This window comes from Labeo rohita, chromosome 18 (assembly GCF_022985175.1).
Source record: "Labeo rohita strain BAU-BD-2019 chromosome 18, IGBB_LRoh.1.0, whole genome shotgun sequence".
NCBI lineage: Eukaryota > Metazoa > Chordata > Actinopteri > Cypriniformes > Cyprinidae > Labeo > Labeo rohita.
This window is the reverse complement of record NC_066886.1, coordinates 2,830,414-2,854,870: the sequence shown is the minus strand read 5'-3', so window position 1 is coordinate 2,854,870 and position 24,457 is coordinate 2,830,414. Positions and strand designations below refer to the sequence as shown.

The 24,457-nt window shown below is 34.8% G+C and overlaps 2 protein-coding genes across 4 annotated transcripts in view; both read left to right on the top strand.

Annotated features, from left to right (window-relative positions):
• LOC127180677 (rho guanine nucleotide exchange factor 17) overlaps nt 1–8,306 on the top strand; it is an 88,008-nt gene extending 79,702 nt beyond the window's left edge. For both annotated transcript variants that reach the window (XM_051134883.1, XM_051134882.1), the window contains 6 exons: nt 867–953; nt 1,041–1,108; nt 1,195–1,343; nt 2,055–2,229; nt 3,781–4,053; nt 5,594–8,306. In XM_051134883.1, coding sequence (XP_050990840.1) covers nt 867–953; nt 1,041–1,108; nt 1,195–1,343; nt 2,055–2,229; nt 3,781–4,053; nt 5,594–5,805 — 964 coding nt within the window. In that variant the 3' untranslated portion in view covers nt 5,806–8,306. The remainder of the gene's footprint in view (nt 1–866; nt 954–1,040; nt 1,109–1,194; nt 1,344–2,054; nt 2,230–3,780; nt 4,054–5,593) is intronic.
• Nucleotides 8,307–11,617: 3,311 nt separating this feature from the next.
• relt (RELT TNF receptor) overlaps nt 11,618–24,457 on the top strand; it is a 33,776-nt gene continuing 20,936 nt past the window's right edge. Inside the window, exons 1-2 of one of the 2 annotated variants that reach the window (XM_051135345.1) lie at nt 11,618–11,764; nt 24,123–24,197. In XM_051135345.1, coding sequence (XP_050991302.1) covers nt 24,156–24,197 — 42 coding nt within the window. In that variant the 5' untranslated portion in view covers nt 11,618–11,764; nt 24,123–24,155. Of the gene's footprint in view, nt 11,765–22,431; nt 22,508–24,122; nt 24,198–24,457 lie in introns of those variants that run through there. The other variant, XM_051135346.1, reaches the window with a different exon arrangement.

Genomic DNA, 24,457 nt, shown 5'->3' with positions numbered 1-24,457 from the left:
AGGTGTGTTCATAAAGAATTCAGAAAATTGATCAAGAGTAATGGTAAAATCAGAAATATTTAGTCATTTTATTACTTCTTTACTTATACAAAATTTAACTTGGCTATTTTCCAAGGTAACAATTTCATTTATTTATTTTTATATTTATATTTATTTATATTTAGGTTTTAAGAGAATAAGTAACATATTTAAATTCTGTAATGTTGGAATTATTTGATTTGTTCCAGCAGGTTTTGATTGCATCTTTAAAAGCAGACTGTGATATTATAATTTTCAATATTATAATTTTTTTTTTTTTTTTTTTGGTCATTTTATTACTTCTTATATAAACTTTGACTTGGTTATTTTCCAAGGTAACATTTCTAACTTTTTTTTTTTGTTAACTTAGGTTTAGGTTTTAAGAGAATAAATAACATTTAAATTAATGTTGGAACTATTTGACTTGTTCCAACAAGATTTGATTGCATCTTTAATAGCAGACTGTGATATTATAATTTTCAACATCCAATTGGCCATGATAAACCAAAAAAAATGTATATATATTATTTGAAACAAATCAGCATATTAGTATGATTTCTGAAGGATCTTGTGACACTGAAGACCGGAGTAATGATGCTGAAAATTCAGCTTTGATTACAGGAATAAATTACATTTTAAAATATATTCAAACAGAAAACAGCTCAATGAAATTGTAAAAATATTTCACAATATTACAGTATTTTTAATCAAATAAGCCTCAGTGAGCAGAAGATACTTTCAAAAACATTAAAAGCTGACCCCAAACTTTTGAACATCAGTGTAACTGAAGTTTGTGATTACTAGTAAATTTCATAAGCATAATCATAATCATGAATTGTCTCTTTCAGTATTCATGTATACCAGTCATCAGACAACATCAGAAACAGGAAGAACAGTATGAAGATGCAGCACTCTGCTTCTATCCTCTGTATCCTGTAAGCAGATTCCACCTCATTGATCGGTTGCTATGGTACCTTATGCAGCGTCGGCATGGAGACTGAACATCTTTTTTTAATTCCCAGGTATCTTGACAACAAAGTGTTTGTGTCCCTGGCAAATGGAGAGGTGATTGTTTATCAGAGAGAAGCAGGTGAGCTCAGATCCAATCAAAATGATTCATTTACAAACAATATGAGTGATTTGCACCAACTCTCCGTGCTTTTTTTTGCATAACAGGAAGTTTTTGGGATCCTCAGAGCTCTCAAACGCTGTGTCTGGGCTCTCCAAGCGGGCCCGTGACCAAAATGGTTCCAGTGGCGGGAAAACTGTGGTGTGGCTGTCAGAACAGAGTCCTTATTATCAACACCAGCACTTTAACACAAGAGGTCAGACTCAAACTACATGTTTGGAACATGTTTTCTTTCAATTAGCACAGGTTTTGTGTTTCTTTTGGAACAATATGGGAAGGCGAAAAAAATCACAAAAAAATCTACTTTTTTGGGGGGGAAGTTGTTATATGTGAGAGCAAAGTCAGTAAGCAATACTAACTATAATTTTCAGGAAAAAAAAATCCTCTTTGGGACAAAATGACCAAAACCACAACATAAAATGCATAAAAGGGTTAAAAGGCAGTCAAGACTCAGTAATATTATAGTTTAGTCTTTATAGATCTGCTTTACAGCTGAAATTAAATTTGGTTTATAATTAAATGACTTTGCAACATTAACACAGTACTGAACTAAAATGAAACAAGACTGAGCAAAATTGAGAGAAATAATGACACTTGTCTTCTGTAAAGCTGCTTTACAGCTTAAATTGAATTAGTTTCACAACTGATGAATTTTGCAGCATGCATGCATGTTATATTGTTGTTTATTACTGTGCAGCTGCTTTGAATAAATCTGTATTGTACAAAATACTATATAAATAGCTGTGACTTCACTATTAGCATCAGCTGATTAAAAGTTTATAATATAGTAATTATAAACAAACAATATCCACTTGGCATCACATTCATGAACAGCAATAGACATTCATGCATTTGAATCATTTTAGCATTTTGCAGTTTTGACATTGTGTTTTAATGTGTTTTTCAGCACTCATTCCAGGTGGGTCAGGACAGCGGGCGCTGCGTGACCAGTATGGTGAGCTATGGTAAAGGCGTGTGGATCGCTCTACAGGGCAGCGCTCAGGTGCGGCTCTATCACGCCTCCACCTACGAGAGCCTGACAGAGGTTGATGTGGCGCCAGCCGTGCACAAGATGCTTGCAGGTACTGTTTAGTGTGCATTATTAATGCAGCATCATCAAATTAGGTAAAACTATGGCTTTTCTGCAAATGCATTTTTTTCAAGATGCAGGGCTGAGTTAAAACAATATTGATTGAATATTTCCATTACGTAGTTATTGACAAAATCATCAGCTTTAATGCACTTAAAATGCCAAAAGTTGAGTTTTCATGACATAAAGAAGCAATAAAGATGTATAATTTAACTTAAAAACTGGGAAAATGTGTTCAAATACTACCTTTAATGTAATTTGTTTCACAAAATCTGTCATTTTCTGTGGCGGTTAGGATGTGGTAAAAATAAAGTAAACATTAAATATAAAAAAAAAAAACATTAACTTTAAGAAAGTATGTTTAAAAACTTGTCATAGTGTTTGTTTTTTATTTGTTTAAATTGAAGTACTAAAATAACTAAATGTAAATAAATTAAAAAATAAGCACAAACTATATAGCCATATTTAAAAATATATATAAACAGAATAAACATTACTAAAACTAAAATAAGGTCTAATTAAAAATATTATTATATACTGTAATAGTATACAAATAATATTAACACTGAAATATATACATTACCAGTCAAAAGTTTTTGAACAGTGAGATTTGTGATGTTTTTAACGAAGTCTCTTCTGCTCACCAAGCCTGCATTTATTTGATCCAAAGTACAGCAAAAACAGTACGATTTTAATGTAATTTTTTAAAATGTAATTTATTCCTGTGATCATTGCTAAATTTTCAGCATCATTACTCCAGTTTAGTGTCACATGATCCATCAGAAATCATTCTAATATGCTGATTTGATGCTTTTATTATTATTATCAATGTTTAAAACAGTTTTAAATTTTTTCAGGATTCTTTGATGAATAGAAAGATCCAAATATTGGCATTTATCTGAAATAAAAAGATTTTGTAACATTATACACTACACACTACATTAAAAAAAGCTTGGAGTCAGTATTATTATTATTTTTTTTTATTTTTGGAAAGAAATGATAGAAATGAATACCTTTATTTAGCAAGGATGCTTTAAATTGATCAAAAGTGATGATAAAGACATTTATAATGTTGCAAAAAAATTCTATTTCAGATAAATGCTGTTCTTCTGAACTTTGTTCATCAAAGAAACCTTAAAAATTCTACTCAGCTGTTTTCAACATAATAATAATAAATGTTTTCTGAGCAGCAAATGAGAATGATTTCTGAAAGATCAAGTAACTGGAGTAATAATGCTAAATGAAATCACAAAATCATAAATTACATTTTAAATATATATTTAAATAGAAAACAGTTATTTTAAATAGTACAAATATTTTTACATTTTACTGTTTTTGCTGTACTTTGGATAAGATAAATGCAGGCTTGGTGAGCAGAAGAGACTTCTTTAAAAAACTGTTCAAAAGCTGTGGTACTGTGGTAGTGTACAAGTTTGTACTTATAAATTTAATTAGAAATGCTTGTTATTGAGCTAGAATAGTATAAAAGTGATACTAAAATAACACTGCTTTATTAAAAAAAAACAAACTGTTTTTCTTTTAGGCTCCGATGCCATTATCCGGCAACACAAGGCAGCGTGTTTGCGGATCACGGCTCTTCTAGCATGTAAGGACCTGCTGTGGATTGGCACGAGTGCAGGGGTGGTCCTGACTCTGGCCATCCCGCCCGTTTCCTCCAGCACTGGGCCGGGCTCTCTGCGCGCTCCCCTCCTCCCCATGGGCTCCGCCCACGGACACACCGGACACGTCCGCTTCCTCACGTGCATTGAGCTACCAGAAGGCTTTGATGTCAGCTTCCCACCGCCGTCCGACTCAGGTTTGTTTCTCATTGCCTATTGCAGTGTGGGTAAAATTAACAGAGGATCTGGCAACAAAATTGTGCATTAATGGTTCATATGCAGCAAAGTGCATTAGGGAAATGCAAAAACCTGCAGGCATTGATCTGTTCTGTGTGTTTTTAGCTGTTATTAAGGTACAATAATAGTATAGAGTAGAGGTTTAATGCAACTTAAACTGTTTTCTTCAGTGTCAATAATGTGTTGTAATTTTATCATTTGTCCACTGCACTATATTGTGTATATAATAATAATAATAACATTTTATGAATGCTATGGTAATGCTAATGTTTTTTTGTTTTTTGGAAAAGAAATGATAGAAATTCAAAAAGTAAGCAAAGATGCTTTAAATGTTGCAAAAGATTTCTATTTCAGATAAATGCTGTTCTACTGAACTTTCTATTCATCAAAGAAACCTGAAAATGTTTTTGAGCAGCAAATAAAAACATTAAAATGATTTCTGAAGAAAAATTCAGCTTTCAAATCAATAAATTACATTTTAAAATATATTTAAATAGAAAACAGTTATTTTAAATGGTAAAAATATTTAAATCTTACTGTTTTTGCTGGTGAGCAGAAGAGACTTATTAAAACAAACATAAAAAAAAAACTAAATCTAAAAAAACAACGTTTGACTGGTAGTGTACACGTTTCTAGTTGTACATTTCATAAAATTAACAGAGGATCTGGCAACAAATTTGTGCATTAATGGTTCATATATATACATGTACATTTTAGCTCACATTAAAAAAGCAGTAAAAAAAAAAAATGTATTGTAATTAAAATTTATAAATATACAAATATATATATATGTGTGTGTGTGTATATATATATATATATATATATATATATATATATGTATGTATGTATGTATGTATAAATGTAAATTTTATATATATATATATATATATATATATATATATATATATATATTTTTTTTTTTTTTTTTTTTAATGTGAGCTGAAATGTACGTTCTGTTATTTAACTGATGTTGTCATGTTGTTATAGTAATTGTTTAATAATAATATGTGTATAAAAATTAATACACATATTATTTATTCTTAAAATTATTTTTAATTGTATGTGTGTTGTGGTATTCATGAAACACCCAGTTGTGGCCCTGAAAAAGAATATCAAATATTTAATTTCATTTAATATAATTTTATTTAATTTATTTTAGCCATCCCAAATGGTCAGTGCCTAAAACAGGTGTAAACTGGTTCGAAACATTTTGCAATGGTGTCACACAAACCGTTTACAAAGGTCAGGGGTGTATGCGATTATTTAATTTGCAGTGTAAACATTATAATGCATCATGATGCATCCCAAACAACAGAAAAGAACTGCCTACTCACTGAGTGTTTTAAAAACAAGTGTTTTAAAGTTGCCTGGTTAGGCCTGACTAATACTTGCCACTGGATGCATCCAAAACAGTTGTCTAGAAATAGAGGCTGTCAATTACATGTGGCGCAGTGGCATCAAATGACTAATATGTGTGCGTATTCTGAATTTCTATTATAGTGAACTCAGCACAGAACAGCTCTGAGAGCAGCAGCGGAGGTCTGCAGAGACGAGACTCCGCCCGACGGCGCGCCTCCACCCTCCTGCCCGTCAAATCCAACCTGCTGGTCATCAGCGGCGGCGACGGCTACGAAGACTTCAGACTGACCAATAGCAGCGAGACGGTGGGGCGGGACGACAGCACCAACCACTTACTGCTGTGGCGTGTGTAACGGAAGCCCCGCCCCCCAACACACAAGCCGCTGGACCAGCCCACGCACTTCCCTCGAAACCCCGCCCCTACCTGTTCTCTGATGCGTTGTGCACGAGCGTTTAAGACGTCAAGCAATGGGGTGTTTGTTTTGTTACGTTGTGTTATAGGTCATTTTGTTTGTTTCTTGGTGTAAAATATCTTGCTTGCCATGTGGTGTTTCCTGTGGCCGCTTTTGAATATTGTGTTGAAGCAGCTGTATAAAAAGCGGACAAAATTATCATGAATAACGAAAAAAAAGATAGACGTCAGAGAGAGCGAGAAAGCAGGAAAAGGTGAAGTGAAAAAAAAGGAAGCAAGAATTGTAGGGTAGAGAGAGAGTTTAAATGCATCACACGAGGCAGGGAGGATTGTGGGTAATGTGGATCGATATATTAAGTGGAAAGACGAGTTTTCATCCTTCATTTTATGAGAGGACAGTCCGCACACTTTAACGGTCAACTACTGGTCTTGACAGACTGTGATTTCATTGGAGAATGAAGATGTTTTTGTTAAAGCTCTCGTTTGTGTTATTCGGGGCGAGATGTGAGTTAATCTTGCGTAACCAATGTGCAATATAAGGCTAGAGTACCTACAATATGACACAAACACACACACTTTACTACTTCAGTAACCGACAAACTCACAGTCAGAGTTATTACACATTATCACTTTATTCTTTTGGTTATCGAATCTTTTTTATGTATAAAAAAAAAAAAAGTAAGACTTCACTATGTTATGTAAAAGAACAGCAATGACATTCCATATATAGGTATTGTGACAAAAATCCTTTTGTACAGTATTTATGTTTTTTCATTTTTAGTTAAGTCTTTTTTTATAGCACTTAATTTATAAATAAGGTAGTCTGGCGTTTTTTTCTTCTCTACTGAAAGATTTCGACGCTCAACTCAAGTTGGGTCAGTGAGGTCGCGTTTGTAAGATTTTTGAAACATTATTCAGGTGAATCTCGCGAAGAAGCATCCAGGTCATATTTCGCCCCAAAATCAAAAGAAATGATATTTTGCATAAAGAAAATAAAGCCTATTTTTTGTACTTTCTTAATTTCCCCTTAATTCTTTTTTTAAATTGTAATGCAAAATCTCATTCACATTACTGTAATAAATTTTAATTCTTCCATTTTTTTTTTTTTTTTTTTTTTTTTTTTTTAACGTTTAATCCGACAAATACTATGGTATGGAATCTTGTTTACATAAGGAACGTACACAAAAAAGAAAAACAATAAAAAACAAAATTGCGAGTTGACTTTATAACTCATAATTGTACATTTAAATCAAACAATTTGGAGGAAAAAGTTTTTATTTTTTATCTTGTGGTGGAAATGGGCTTCCATACCATGGTATGGTAATTTTTTCACAGTACTGTATTGGAATTTAGGGGAAATGTGATTAATTAAATGAACTAATTTCAAAAAATAAAATAATCAAATAAACATTTTTATGCAAATTTATTTTAATGTTGGGGTGAAATATAATTTGACAGGATTGGTGAAATTCATCGATAAACAGCTGTATCATTTCAGTGGTCGTTTTCATTACCATGATAATTCAGGAAAGGGAATTGTGTTTTCTTAAACGATGTTGCTGAAGACTGCACCTACGATTTGACATACAGAGTTTGGAGTGTAGATATAAACTCTGTGCTTGTTTGTGAGTGTGTCTTTGTGTAGATTACGACAGGTAGAATGAAGTCAGACGGGTTGCAGCCTTTCGGCTGCATGTGGCCGCTTACGAGAGACAATTAACTGCTCGAGCGCTCTGCCTGCCACTTCCTGATAAATGAGCAATTTCAGCTGCCTTGGTTTGTCTGGAAAGAACCGCGTCAGTCACAAACACACCCAAATTCTCGCTCACCTGAAGGATGTGAAGTCAGACCTTTCCCAGAGCGCATCACGCGTGGAAAATCACGGGAAGTTTTGGCAAGTTTGTTTTATTGATCTGTTGAGTAGTTGTGAACGCTAGTGCCAAGAACTCGCAGGTAGAAACGTCAAAGCATTTCCGGAGATAACTTCTTACTACGAACGGGATCCTCAGAGAATCATATTTTCATAAACTGAGTCTGCATTTTTTGCTTTTTAATCAAATATCTAAATCAATCAGTGATGATAGTCCTAAGTCGAGTCTTACTGTTGTAAGTGACCCTCTCAGCCCTTTCTAGTGAAAGACGTCATCAATGTTTATTGTAAATATTGGTATATATTGCCTTTCTCTGTACATAGTGCTCTCACAGTCCACGATTGTTCATATGAATCTAATGGCATATTTTTATAAGTATTTTTGTCTATTTTTTCCTCATTTGGCATGTGCCGTCTCATTTAAATTAAAACTATTACAGTATTTTAAAAGAAGAGAAAAGAAGCCGCTCCACGTCTGCGGGCCTTGTAACAGTCGTCATGCTTATTTCACACCGTTGTCCTATTTTGTCACTGTGGGTTTCTTTGTAATTAAACATTCACTGATGCCAGAATCCAGAGGCTTCGTTAATTCATTTACAAACACGCTCACACATGATCTAACCCGTCAGACTCTCATCGCAGTCATATGAGTCACTGTCAATGCGCAGGAAGTTTATGAATGTGTTTTCAAATATTGTGAGCTGGCACAAAATAAGAATTCAGACAAAAGGTACATTTTTAAAGAAAATTGTGGTTGCCAGAAGTTCTGAATATAATTGTTTAAAAAAAAAAAAATCTTTTATGCCAAAATTTATTAGGATATTAAGTAAAGATCATGTTCCATGAAGATATTTAGTAAATTTCCTACCGTAAATATATCAAACTTTAATTTCTGATTAGTAATATGCATTGCTAAGAACTTCATTTGGACAACTTTAAAGATGATTTTCTCTGAATTTTGTTTTTTTTACTCCATCAGATTTTAGATTTTCAAATAATTGTAACTAGACCAAATATTGTCCTATCCCAAGCTTATTTGTTCAGCTTTCAGGTGATGTATACATCTCGTTTTAAAAAAAAACTGACCCTTATGAATAGTTTTGTGGTCCAGGGTCACAAAATTTATTTTTAAAATCATGCAGCAACGTGTGGAAATTAAAGTAAGAGAATTTTACGCCACACTCTTTTGTTTTCTGTTTTGACTTATATCGTTGTGAAAATCCGTTTGCAATTCATCAAAAACTAGGTGATGATTCACACCTAATAATTTTACTCCTTGCTTTTATTAATCATTTCCTCCAGTGTGCGATTACTAGGTATAAAACGTGATTTAAGGTGAATCATCATGTAGTTTCAGATTAAAATAGCTTCTTAAAAAACTTGTCAATTTAGCATGCAAGATTTGGTCACAACAAGCCTAAGGAATTTTAAGGAGTGTAAGGATATTTATGTTTAAAAACGTGTGTGTGTGTTGCATTTATTTGAAAAATAAATAATAAAGTAAATAAAATGTGAAATCTTATTGAAATTTAAAATAACTGTTTTATGTTTTAATATATTTTAAAATATTATTTATTGCCTTGATCAAAGCTGAATTTTTAGCATCGTTACTCCAGTCTACAGTGTCAAAGGATCCTTCAGAAATCATTCTAATATGCTGATTTGCTGCTTAAGAATATCTGATTATTGTTTAAAACAAATGTATAATTATAAATCACTTTGCTGTCACTTTTGATCAATTTAACGCACTCTTGTTGAATGAAAATATTAATTTATTTATAAAAGAAAGAAAACACGCAGTGCTTATGTGGCTGGTGTGTCAGCAGCACATTGGTTCTGAATGACTGTCCAAAGTTGATTCAAACTGAATGAAATACACAAGACCAATTCACGTCATCTCACAGCGAACTAGCTGTTCGAGGGCACAAAGAAAGCTTTATAATGTCATGCAATGAATGTTCATCGCCTGATCCTGCAGTTTATGGTTTGTGTGAGAGATCTGCTTTTATTCTGACGCATGATTCAGTGCAGTTGGCGTAGAAGAAACCAAAGAATGATACTGCCTACATGAGCTCTCACTGTCTGAGTAACCATAAACACTCATTTAATAAAAGACTTAATGCCAATTAAGCCAAAAACACAAAAACGGTTGAATAATCATGTGCATCCTGTATCAGTGAGGAGTAGGAACACAGTTAGGGCCTTACGGGCTGGGTAAATGGGCTGTGTAAGACTAAAACGTGCAAAAAAAATAATTTAATGTTATTATGCTGAAAAACATAGTTACAACTTATTTTGGATCACCCAAAAGCCTTCGTGCTTTTTAAAAATCGAAAGTGTTTAGAAAGTTATGACACACTTTGATCTGCAGCTGTTCAGTTGGTGATTTGAACCTGAAAGCTGTTACAAATGCTGTGTTAATTTAATGTGCAATAACATTTTAAGGGCAGGTGGGTTTACTTGTACTTTATAGGCTTGTTCCAGACGTTAATGTTTAGGTCTTTAATTTAATGCACACTTCATTGGCTGCTCTCATCTGTAAGTACAGTTTGGGTATGCACGCCTTCAACCACCTGGATTCCTCAGATTCATTCAGAGTGAAATGGTTAATTCAGAATTCTATTAAGAATTTGCTTGTTTTCTTGCTGTAGGGCTCACTGTTAATACACACCTGGAATGACAATAGTGTGAGATTGTGTTAAACTGCCCTGCGGCAAGTGTTTATGCTGCATGAGTGCATTCTGTGCATACAGTGCTGGAGAGACAGAAATATGCAAAACTGAAAGAACAGAGCAACTATTTAGATCAAGCAGAAGGTGAGATGTTTGCTTTTATATATGTCCCACATGACAGAGAAAGAAAGAGGGAGAGATTCTCCCCCTGTTTCTACTTCATTTTACTTGGGGGGAACATTCTAGATGAATGTCAATTCATTATCAAATCAAGTGTCGCATATAGTTAAGCCAAAATTGTAAATGAGTGTATTTATGCATCAGAACAGATTTGGAGAAATTTAGCATTGCATTACTTGCTCATCAGTGGATCTACGACAGTGAATAGGGTCCAAACAGCTGATTAAAATGATGTTAATTGATGGACTGGAGTGGTGTGGATTACTTTTTTATCAGCTGTTTGGACTCTCATTCTGACGGCACCCATTCACTTCCATTGGTGAGCAAGTGATGTAATGCTAAATTTCTCCAAACCTGTTCTGATGAAGAAAAAAAACTCATCTGCGTCTTGGATGGCCTGAAGGTGAATACATTTTCAGCAAATTTTCATTTTTGGCTGAACTATTTCTTTAACCAACATTGATAAAAAATTAATGATATAAAACAAGATTGCAAAAATAATTTCTGTTCCTTAAACACTTCCTCCATTGGTCATTCAAACAAGTTTTGGCTTGTAAATGCCTCTGCTGTTTCAGACCAGACAACTTATATAATGGAGAAAGCTTTTTTGTAATGGATAGAAGGACTCTTATTTTAGCCGGAAGCATTGGGTTAAAGTTAAAAACATTTTAATGATGTATTTGTTTCTTACAAACATTCAGCCTTTCACTTCACACAATGTTAATTGATGAACTGGAGTGGTGTGGATTACTTGTGGATTATTGTGATGTTTTTATCAGCTGTTTGGACTCTCATTCTGACGGCACCCATTCACTTCCATTGGTGAGCAAGTGATGGAATGCTATATTTCTCCAGATCTGATGAAGAAACAAACTCATGTATATCTTGGATATACTATTTTGACAGTGCGGTAAGTCTTCATTGGAACCAACAGAGAGAGAGACCGAGAGAGCGCGCGCGCGCGCGTGCGCGTGCGCGTGCACTGGTAGGTGGGAGGTGAAGCTCATGTTACACGCGGTGTGACGTGTTCCTCTCTGTTCTCAGTGACTCGGTTCAAATGTTGGATCGCTCTGCTCATCTCTGCGGTTCTGTTTCTCTCTCCCTCTGTTTTTGTAATTATAGATCACACATCCGGCATATGATGATTATAGGACACTTATGATTTCACAGTAAAACAGGTAAGAAAAGATACAAACTTTATTCACTTTGTGAAAGAGTTTTTTTAACAGATGGTGACAGTTGCGGTGCGGATGCGGCATTTTTGCCGGTATTTTTTCAGTAACTTGTGAATGCGACTGTGTGTCCTGTAGTGTATACTGCGTACTCACATGAGTGTGGATATACTGTACTGAGCCGTACTACAATATATTGGTCTCCTTAAAGTTTTAAAAAAGAGTCTTGTAGATATTTCTACTAAAACGTTCCTCATTGGAGACAATAGAAATGTGTTGAGTTGGCTAGTGTTTCGTGATACTCCTACTGCACTCGTCTGAAGCTTTCATTCAAGGGCTGTAAAACTGTCACTTTTTTTAAAAAAACACTTTAACATGATTATTATAGTTTCTCAACGTTCATTTTGATACAGTTTTGATAAAGGTAAGTTCAAACAATGATTATTTAATCATTACTTTTAAGTTACTGCTTTTGATTATGATTAGAATTCCTCCTTTAAAGACGCATAAAAAAGGTCTTGATAACAGTCGATAACGTTAAATATTATAGCATTACACTGTATAGTGATAAAGTGATGATTCAGTGTTGATTCATATGTTTTAATAATTACATATGGAGAGTTCAGACGCAAAAGCCTCTAAATCCATCTGACGCATTTCTATAAAATTCACATTTTTTCTGGCTACTTTGTATAGGTTTCTATGTAAGTACTGGTACTTCTGATTGGGCTGAGGCTGAAATTTAAAGAGTTTGAAGTAAAAGTATTTGATGAACGTATAATATGTGTCAGGAGCATTCACTCAGTATCATTATTTTTGACCAAGAAGGCTTTTAGCTGGTTTTGCATCTGAACTCTTCATATATGCATATTTGTGTATATGTATATGTATATGTATATATACTATGCATTATATTTTCTGACAAAAGTCTATTTCTTTTTTTCATTCAAGTAACTTTTTAACCATCAGTGTCAACAATAATAAATATTCTGAAAGCAGTTTAGGTTTATTCTAATGTTATTACATTTCCCAAAAATGAGTTTATTACAGCAATAACAATATCTGTACTGTTGTCACTTTGGTATTTTGGTAAAAACTGTGTTTACAAAGGTACATTGTTGTAAAGAGAATCACTGATCTGTTATGTATTATGCATATATTCATTATAAAATTTGACTCAACAATTTAGCATTTTATTATTGCATTATGCACCAAAATGACATTGGCATTACAAGTACATTGTGTTTTACTGCATGTTGTGAACTTACCAACAGCATTTATGGAGGGTCTATAAACATCTCGTACCTGCTACAGTTTCCACAAATTTGATATATGAGAGTAGAATGAGGAACAGCACTTATTGATTTTACAAAACGAAGCTTAACACAATTATATATTACTGTCAATTACCTCCTGTCATGGTGTCATCCACTTCAGCTCTAAATCATTCAGGGATCACAAATTGTTCTGCTCTTTTCCACTGAACCCAGTTAACTAGGAAAAGGCAGCGAGCGTGTTTAAATACAGCTCATCATGATGTGTCGCCCACTGGGCAGCTTCACACACACACACACACATTCTGGCTCCAGACTTTGGCACGCACTGCACCAGCTGCGGTTTATACCAGCTGGAAACACATGTTTGTGCTGCATGCATAATTTATAGTCTGCACTATAAACAAAAATGCTGTGTTATACAACATATAACCTATGTGTCAGCCTATAGGCACCAGAGCATGTTGGATATATCCCAAGATTCCTATTTAAAAGTCTTTAAGTACAAGGCGCCACCCTTGTCGTTATAATTAACATCTTTTGTAAACCCTCCATGAATATTATAAAGATACGCAGCATTGGTGCACAGCCTAGACTGTTATAAAGCAGGATGTAATTATTGCCACGTCTTTGTAGTTTGACTTTTTTTGTTTGCTGAGGCACTAACAAAATGCCTAAACATGTTTTATGCTCACGTTTTAAATAAATATGCACTATTATTAGCGTGTTCAGCATTTTGAGCTATACAAATGCTTTATAAAGCAGCATGATTAAATGCATGACTCTAATACTGGCAATGTTTGACATGGGACGGGCCGGCAGACTCACGCGTTGTAATATATTTCGCATCTGATTTTAGATTTTTGACTCATCAGTGTGAAGTCTGCACCATTTTACACTCAACTTTTAATCCACTTTTAATTCTGGTCCACCCTACTGTACACAGAAAGGCATTAGAGGCAGATATAGTAGCATTTTTGTGTGCAATGTGCATTAGGCAGTTAAAATCTATATGGGAAAGTGCTTCTGAAGCAATATGTAGTTCAAACTGCTTAATGCAGATTTACTTTGATTCTCATTGGAGTATTCAGCAGTCTGTTCAGAGAAATTCATCTGCACAAGTGCCAGACTGTGGCAGAATGTTTGCATATTGAACAAGACTTATGTTCATGTGTTTGCATAGCTGTCCATGCATTTTTCATATGCTTGCATAGTTTTGTTTTGATAGAGTTCATCTGACCATCCTGATTCTGTTAGTGTGACTCTGCTGTCCAAACTCTGTCCGGAAGCCCGAGAGGTCTTGCTTGGTCTGTTATCTGTAATTACCCATGCTCTCTGCTTGACCCGTACTGAAGCGACAGCACCAATTCAGAGTTTTGAAGTGGGAGTTTGGTTGGCAGGAGCCATTGCGCTCTGACATTGGGCACGCTCCTCTGAAATTATGAAGCAAACGTCTGGGCAGAGTCCAAACCCTCCACGGCTGGATGCAGGAATCAATGGTTTAATTAAAGCTTCATTATTTGTCTTGGTGGACCGTTTCACCAGAAACGAACCAAATTTACTGTAGACTTTTCCCTCCCTCGCGTGCAGACATCTACCTGCGTTGGCCGCCGCGTCCGTGTTGACCTCTGCGCGGTTTGGGCGCTGCTGGCACGCCGACCGCTCTGACCTCAGATCAGTAGGGATTTACTCTGTGTGCCTGTAGCTTCTGCTGACTCCACTACTGTGATACATAGAGTTGTCTGACTGAACATTAAAGATACATTATGATATTTCTGTGAATTAAGACATGGTGAAATTGCTGTTTCGTGACACTGTTTGCAAGTGTGTTGATATGAAGTATCAGTATTCAGTTTGGTTTGTAAAAGAATCATTCTTGGTCCAGTGACTCAGTGGGTTTTTGATTCGAGAATTGCTCTGACTGATTCAGTTTGGTTGTGAATGAATCATTCTTGGTTCAGTGAGTCAGTGGGTTTTTAATAGAAATCTGCTCTGAGAGATTCAGTCTGATTTGTGAAAAAATCATGGTCATTGGGTGAGTGCACTGAGTGATTCTTCTATGAGTCACTGGGTTATTAATTGAAGAACCAGTGATTGAGTTTGGTTTGTGAACAAATCATTCTTGGTACAATAAGTCAGTGGGTTGTTGATTCAAGAACTACTCTGAGAGATTCAGTTTGGTTTGTGAATGGATCATTCGTGGTCCGACGAGTCAATGGGATGTTGATTCAAGAACTGCTCTGAGTGATTCAGTTTGGTTTGTGAAAGAATCAATCTTGGTTCGGTGAGTCTGTGGAATGTTAATTTAAGAACTGCTCTGAATGATTCAGTTTGGTTTGTGAACAAATCATTCTTGGTTCAGTTAGTCAGTGGAATGTTGATTTGAAAAACTGCTATGAACAATTCAGTCTGATTTGTGAACAAATTATGGTCTGTGAGTTGTTGAATGAGAACTGCTCAGAACAAGAACTGATTCAGTTGATTCAAGAACTGTTCTGAGCAACTCAGTTTGGTCTGTGAAGGAATCACTCTTGGTCAATGGATTGTTGACTACAAAACTGTGTGAACTCTGAGTGATTCCGTCTGATTTGTGAATGATTCATTATTGAATTAAGGACTCCATAGTTTGTTGATTTTTAGATCTTCTCTGAGTGATTCAGTCTGTTTTGTGAATGAATTATTTATGGTTTAGTTGACTTGAGAACTGTGAACAAATCATTCTATTGTTTTTTTTGAACCAGTTCAGCCAATTCACCACAAAGATTTGACTCAAAAGAACAGTTCTTTTCTGAGTCAGAATCACTAGCATACTGAAACCCACTGAGTCATTTTTGAAATGTGTACTTTACTATGTCCGTTTGCTTGAAAGTAAACCCAGCATCTTGGCGTCACTAGCACCATGTTGTGCTACAGGAATGTTCGTTTTTACACTAGCTGTGACCACAAAGACCAACACAAAGGGAAACTGTTACTATTCAGGATGTGATGATCCAGCACTTGGTGCCGGAGCCACGTTCGGGCCTGTTGAGGGTGTTATTACAGGGCATAGACGGACATGTGACAGGGAGTCCCCTCTCCATCAGATGCACGGCCACATGACCTGAGCACTCCGCAAAAGCTGGCATCCATTCATTAGCACGGGGCAGCTTGGGTAATATGGCATTCTTGTAGTGAAGGATAATTACGGGTTTGGAAAACAAGACACGGCCAGTGGATTTGGGTGACCAATTCATCTAAAGGCAAAGGTTGTGACCTCCCTTATTCAAGATGTTTGGCTTCCTTTGAAGAGTTTTGAAGAGCTTCTTTGGTTAACGAATATGAATTATAATATGTAAATATATTCTATCAGAAGTGTACAAAACTTCACTTTGATGCTGGCATATGGGTGCATTTAACATTCCTGCTAATATAAAAGTAAAGGTGGAAATACCCCCTCAGGAACTGGAATTGTTCCACATCAAGGAAGCATTTTCCTGGTATTTAATTTCCAACCTTTTAAAATGAGCTCATCTCCCTCCAGGTCCAACAGGCGTTCCATTGTGAAAAAGAAGTAACAAAGAGCACTTATTACGAAAAAGCTTTCTTTAAAAGAACATACTTATAAATACAATAAAACTTAAAATTAATGTAATGTTTTCATACATTTAGTTGCATGTTATTGCATTCAAATAAAAATGTATAATAGTTTAAATTTATATTAAATTTCATTAGTTGAACTTAGGAGTGATTTTACATGTAGTTTCATAGTTACTTCTATTGCCTTTGAAATGCACTAAAAAATGTCAATTTTTACTCAGAAATTGCTAATAAATGTAGTCAATAATTACAATGAAATCAAAAGTAAAACATTTACAACTTTATTATTACTTTTACATTTAAGCGCACTTCTTTTTCACTTAGGTTTAGCTGTTTGCATTTTACAGTTAGACCATTCCTTTCTTATTTGCAAATCATGCTGTGAGAATCTCAGTTGTTGGCAATGTGCAATCACTTAACATATGGATTGCATTTATATTTATTTGCCAGAATGATCTCAGCAATGTTATAGGGTGGTGAGATTCACCACCCTATATAGAGGTTGGCCAAGTCATGCATCTTATAATGTCCTCCTTCCTTGTTTCATTTTTTACATTTCCTTCTTATACATTCTTTCTCTTTTTCTATTATAGATAGTGATGTGTCTTCTGAATGCTGTGATAGTCTGTAAGCAAACAGTCTGTTCCCTTATAGGTGGTGATGTCAGTCTTTCAATCAAACGGGTGCAATCCTACACCAGTGACGTTCTTTCTCACTGTGTCGGTTTACATTCTCAGCATCGACGTGGTTACCGCCAGCTTGTGTTTACTACAGTAAATAAACACTTGATGGAAAAATACAAACGACAGAAGTACAAGCATTGTACTCAGTAGAAGCATTGATGCTGCTGAAGTCCCTTTGATGCTTTGATTGCATAATATTGCCAACATACAGTTGTATAAAACTATTTAAGTATAAATCAGTATTGTCCTCTTAAAAAGCTTCAGTGTGTTTTTTACCTTCACTGGTTTGAAGTCAACAATCAAAATTGTTCGTCTTGTGTCAAAATAGCACTTCCAACACTGAGTAAACAACAAACAAACCTAAATATAGACGCAGTCTAATACTTATGAGACAATCATGTGTTTAATGGTGAAACAGCAATCGTTATGGTATCTATAGTGGTTATGAATAGTCAAATCTCTTGTGCATAGGAGCAGATAATAGCCATTTTGTAGGTATTTGTCCGGAACGGTGGTTGGCAACTGTTATTTAGGCATGACATCAAGGGCCTTATTTTGAACAGGCAGATGTTTCATCTCAGAGAATAATTGGTTTTCCTCTGTTTTTCTGAGCAGAAACCGCAGTAGAATGATGCACATGGCCCATAATCATGTTTGTGTATCGGTGACCTCGTCTTTTAACTGCAAACGCTCCAAAACAGGAACATGAGATGCTTCAAAACAAGCAACAAAACACTTAATTTACCACTGCAATGTCTTTAACTCTGATTTAAAAGCTATTAGCAAATGCAAAGTCATTTTGGGTTTTGAAAAACAGTTCCACCCAATGAAGTGCAAAAATTGTACAAAACCAAAGTAAAATGTAAGCAGGTGTAGTCAGTAGCACTGCCAAATGAATTTGCAAAAATAGTGACTGTTTTCACACAGGTTTCCAAAACACATTTTTGGTTTGCCATTGATCTGCTCAGTGCATCATAGTTGTAGATTCTTGTTTTGTTCATAAGCATCATAAAATGAAACCCAATGCAGCTTTATGAGCAGAAACTCCCTTTTCAACCCATTGTGTGATGAGGTTTGTATTCGGCTTCCCTCTTTGTACACTGTAAATGTTGCATAACGTTCCTCACCCCTGGTGACAGAGGGAGTGTGGTGGTCACCGGCCGCGGCGTGTGGTTTGCATGTATCTTGAAACATGCAAAACATACTACACAATATGCTGTTAGCAGCTGAAAGCAAACAGTGGTCAGTTCATTTGAAGGAAAAGAAAGAGACGAGGGTAGGAAAATGGAAAGTGTCTGGCTATTAAAATCTCAGGCTATATTTGTCAGCATCATCAGGCTGGTGGGGATTTGAAGAAAGACGGCGGTGTTGAAGTTTCAGAGTGAGAACAGGAAGTGACACGTGGTAGTAGGCACATGTCAGCGGCAAGACATGCTGACAGAAGTTACAAGACAAGCTCACATGGCTTAAATTCTTTAATAAGGTCAATAGGGTTGTTTTTGTAATTCTTTAATACTTTTTAATACTTTTATTCAGCAAGAATGCTTTAAATTGATCAAAAGTAAGGTAAAGTACATGTAAGGTAAACTAATATTCACATAGTTGTATCTTGACCAAATACTTTCCTATCCTAACAATCAATGAAAAGCTTATTTATTAGGCTTTCAGATGATGCATAAATCTCAAATTCAAAAAACTGACCCTTATGACTGGTTTTGTGGTCCAGGGTCACATATATTTACAATTTAAACTGAACAACACATTACAGTTAAAATTAAAATCATGTATTTTACATGTGCTTTATTATGTTAGTCAACACCTCAAAATAAGTTTTTTTTTTTTTATTATATTAGATTATATTATTAAATTGGACTATTTTAAATCATTAGTTGACTTTCTACTATGTTAAGAAACTTAACAAAAGTGGTCTTTTTCATTAATATTATATTATCTGCCAGTACAGTTTTTTTAACATACTTTAAAGATTTGAAGTGCACTATAATTGCACATTTAATACTTCTTAATACTTTAAAAGTATACTTTTATTCAGCAAGGATTCATTAAATTGATCAAAAGTAACAGTAAAGAATGTGTGACATATTTTGTAACAATGAAAAAAAAAATGCTGTTCTTTTGAACTTTCCATTTATCAAAAAGTCTTAAGAAAATGTATGAGAAATATGAAGTAGCACAACTGTTTTCAACACTGACAATGATCAGAAATGTTTCTTGAGCAGCAAAACAGCATATTAGAATGAATTTTGAAGGATTGTAGTGAAAATTCAGCTTTGATCACACAAATAAATTACATTTTCAGATATATTCAAATAGAAAACATTTAAAATTATTTTATTTTCTGTTCTACGAATGTTTCACAATTTTACTGTATTTTTGCACAAGAAACTTAGAGCATTCAATGTTATCATTTTCCAAATATTTTGGGAACGTTACTTTTGAATGTTCTTTGAACGTTCTAAAACAAGTAGTAACATTTACAAATGTTGGATGAACATCTAAAACATTTTAGGAAAAATGTTCCATGAATAATGTATAAACAACGTTTTTGTGCTTATGTTTTAAAAACATTTTTAAAGACCAGATTACTTAACGTTACAAACATTCCATTATAAAATGGATAGTTCTGATCCTTGATTCTGATTGGTTAAGCAAACATACGTATTTGTTTACATCTGTGTGTTGCTCGGCAACCACTTTGTTGCAACGACAGCCGTTTTTGAGGAACTACATTGTTTGGTGGAAGAATACTGTTTTTATTTGTATCATTACACTTTATTTGCTCTGTTTTATTTTGTAAAACCTTACTACATATATGGAATAACCATTTTATAAAAGCAATAATCCCTGTGAAGCTGTGGTTTACAGTGAATTTATAACAGCTTCGCATCGTGTCTAACAACACCCCTTAGCTGTTATAAATTCACTGTAAACCACAGCCTCTTGGGGCTTATTGCTGTATTAATGTTCCTGAAAGAATGTTTTTCAGAACTTTGAGTGAACCTTGCTGGAATGTTACGTTCTGAGATTCTGAGAATGTTTCCTGTTTGAAACATAGTTGTAAAGTGAAGTATTACAGTCTAGTTTTATTGTATATCTGCAAGCTCAGCTGAAACAAATCAAACAAACTTTCCATTTTCCTCTGAAGACCGTCTGTGGTGTGATTAACCAGCAGCATGATTACTGATTTGAGTGATATGAGATGTTGTGTGTTCCTGTTGTGGGTTTAGATGTATTTTGAATTGCATTTGATGCCTGTGTCTATTTATTTTGTGGTAGCTGATCAATACTTCCCAACGCTTAAAAAATGTATCAGTCTAGCGATGGCTAGACTGTGGTTTCTAGTCTGAAGGTTTGGCTGTAGAATAGAGCTATACTGTTGGACCGGTCCGGGACTCTCGCTTTGTCTTGTATCATGGCTCGATTCCGGTCTAGAACTCGAGTGTGGATCCTGGAGCGACATGCTGGCAAAACGAAAACTGGGCCCAGCCCAGGGCAACCCCTTCATCGCTTCCAATTTGTAACATGACAGATCCCAAAATGGATAATTCTAGGTGATTGTTTTATGTTTGTTGTTGTTTTATTTACTTTATGCCATTTTTTCATGCGCTCCCAAAGCCACGGAATGGGAAATTGGACAGTACGGAGATAGAGCTGCAAGAACTGTAATTACTGTTCGTTGCGACTTTATTGCTTTTTAATGAAAGAGCTAAATTTAAGCAGGCATGAGGCACGTCTGACTGGCAGTTGATCTTGAAATGTGAAGGACGAGCCATTTCTGTGTGGTGGTTTGTGGGTGGGCGGCCGGGTTCGGAGGAGGAGGAGGTGGGTGTTCGTTCATTCTTTGAACTTTTCTCCCTGTCATTTGTCGAGAAGGGCGACTGAATGGTCGCTGGCAAAATTATAAACTCATTTGTTTGTTGCATTCATGCATTTATTTGCGTGCTGAAACGCTCAGAAGTATAAGTTTAACTAGTCTTGATTTAAACTATTCCCCACCGGATGTGGGTGAGACTAGTTATTTTTAGCAGGAATTTAGCAGGTTACTCTCCAAAGCAGTATAAGGTTATTCCAGCTTCCAAATGACTTTTTCATCTATAAAAAAGCTGCTTTGATCCAACACTACACTAGTCAACATTTGAAGTGGATCAAAGTTGTCCTAAGACAAGGACAGGTATTGTATTGGTTTTAGGACAACTTTGATAAAAGGTTTTGATCCACTTCAAATGCTGACTACTGTAAATACACTTAATTCATGGAAAACATTTGGTTTACAGACTGTATCATTTTCTGAAAATTCTCTAAAAACTCGATTGGCTAAAATTTCTGTGGGTTTTTTATTATCTAAACAAGCCAAACCTAAAATGTTTTGTGGGTGAATCTCATGTAAAAAATTTTCAGGCAGCATTTTACATTAATAATAGAAATTAATTAAATTTGTAGGCCCAATGAGACATTATTAACGTTTTATTGTGTTATTTTAATGACAATCAAGCCTTTTTTTTTTTTTTTGACAAATTATCCATAAATTATTATCATTTTTTTTTAAATTATATGTAGTCTAAATACAGTTTATTTAAATCTGTATATATTTTAAAATAATTAAAATATTTTTTTTTAATAAATGCGTTATAAAATAAATACAAATAAAGTCTTACTTAATGGGAAAGAAATCCCTTTTCATCCGTTCCTAAAATATGATTTGTTGCTAGGAATGTCACGTCAGGCCAAACAAGGACGATCCGGGAACATGTCCTTCTTGGCATAATCACTTCACCGTTAGGGTAGATATGTGTAGTGTAGGCATAATGAACTTTTGGCGTAGTCATGTGCTAAAATCACAGGCAGCAGAGACCGGCGTGGGCCAAAATGTCTTGCAGACGTACACGTGCTCTCTCAGCTCAGCTATTGTGTTTTTATTCATTCATGTTTTATATTCTTCACTTGGGTTTACTTGAAATATAAAAAAAAACCTCTCCACCACAATGTGTAAATCAGCAGTAAACTCATGTGATTGGAGGATTGTGGTGAAGGAGGAGGGGCTTCTCTCGGGTGGTGGGAGGAGCTGTGGTTTTGAGTGGCAGTATAAGGAATGACAGCGTTATGCAGACAGGTACAGTGGGACAGTGAGCTGGCGTTATCATAGTGAGCAGAGCATCTTCGGCTGTTACCAGGGCAACAGAGCACAGCACCACCCTGGGGTAAGTGTGGCGCTCAGTCGGCACCTGTGTGCGTTCTGTTGTCATGGCGACGAGATCAAAGCAGCACAGGTGTCTGGTTGTCTTAGTGATTATGATGTTGTTTATGTCTTTTCAATATCTGCGGTGGAACTGGGTGGTGAAGTGTTATATTTAGGATTGTTTTATTTTTTTCATAGTTTAAATAACTTAATATTATATGGAGATTTAGTATATAGTTTTTGTAATGTTTTTTTTTTTTTGTTAGAGAGAAACAAAACAAATGTCTAACAAATATAACAAACTTCCAAAAAATGTTTTATCTTACAGAAATCTGTCTTGTTTTTAATGTCTTTACACTGAAAGAAAGGTCTGTAAAAATAATAATATGAAGTAATTTTTCTGTATTGATTTTTCACATGATTTTTTACTTGTATTTTGAATTAAGCATTGCATTGTGTTTTAGGGTAAAACATAATGTCTATAAATTAATTAAATTAAAAATGACCAATACCTTTTCCCTTTTTTTCCCTGAAGATTTTTTTCTTACAGTTTAGATTTATTTTATTAAGTACAGTTTTATTTTATTTTATTTTATTTAAAAATTACTAGTACCTTTTCCTCTTTTTTTTCCCCACATATTTTTTGTTACAGTTTAGATTTTATTTATTTATTTATTTTTTTTTTTTTATGTAACTTTCAATTTTTTTACATAATGTTCAATAAGTAGTTCTTATTATGTCTTCAAAACTAACTATGAGTAAACTAATAAAATAAGTAAAAATAGCTCATTCAGAGCTCGGAAGTCTTTAAAAAAAAAATTGTCATATCTAAGATTACACTGAAAAAAATGGTGTCGAGACAATTTTTCTGAGAAATTACTAGTACATTTAATGAATAATTACAAAAAATCGGTAAGTAACATTGAACTCAACTTACTGTTTATTGATTTATTTGTAAATCTTTTTTTTTTTTTAACAAATTTAAACAAAACATATATAATTTTTATTTTTTTTAACAGTGTAAAATGAATATGAAGAGAACTCATTTGTTCTTTTAGTCATATTAATCATTTGGTCATATTTAGTCTGTTTGCACACTGAGGCACATTGTGAGACCTCAGATCTCTTTTTAAACTCTTATTAAACTAGATGGGATGTGAGATTACCAATCATTTTCCTTGACACAAAATCTGAGAAGTAAGAAACTCCAGTGAATTTTATTTATTTGAGAAGAAGAGGGTCTGAGATCCACAGCTTTTTGATCAATAGTTGTAATGATTTTAACACTGATGATAAACTCAGCTATGTCTTCATGACCTTCTCATCAGAGAACCATTTCTCTCTCTCTCGCTCCTGTACATCCAGTAAGTGGTTTCTGGCCTGACTGGGCATATTTGGTCTAAAAATAGTCCAAGAAAAGCAGTGCTGCCCCAAACCACAGGCCTGCTATAGTTCAGCTGACTATTTATGTCACGCTGTAGCTTATAGATCACATACAAACCCACTGTGTCTATCACAAGAGAGTCTAAGTGCTATTTACCTGTCTCTGGCATCGTGAGGTTATGGTGGTTTCTGCTGACGCTGATGATGCTATATTTGCTGCATGTGTCACTGAGTTCTTGTCGTGTCTTTTTCAGATTACATGAGTATAGAAGAATATTTTGAAGAAGATGAAGAACCACCTTTACTGCTCAGCTCCTGTCTGTCTGATCGTAAGTATTAGACTCTTCATTAAACAGTGTGTGTGTGTGTGTGTGTGTACCTGTGATTACTTTGGTGTGCTGAAGTCATCAGTGATTAATGAGGGATATTACAGTGAGGTTTCTCTCAGAACACTGTGTCTCTTCTCACACTTCTCTGAATGTTCCTTCCAACGCTGCACAGAGAATCTGCAATGGAGCCAATAAATTATCATCTTATTCTACACTACAGCATACTATAAATGGCTACGCCTTACTGTACTACATTTAGG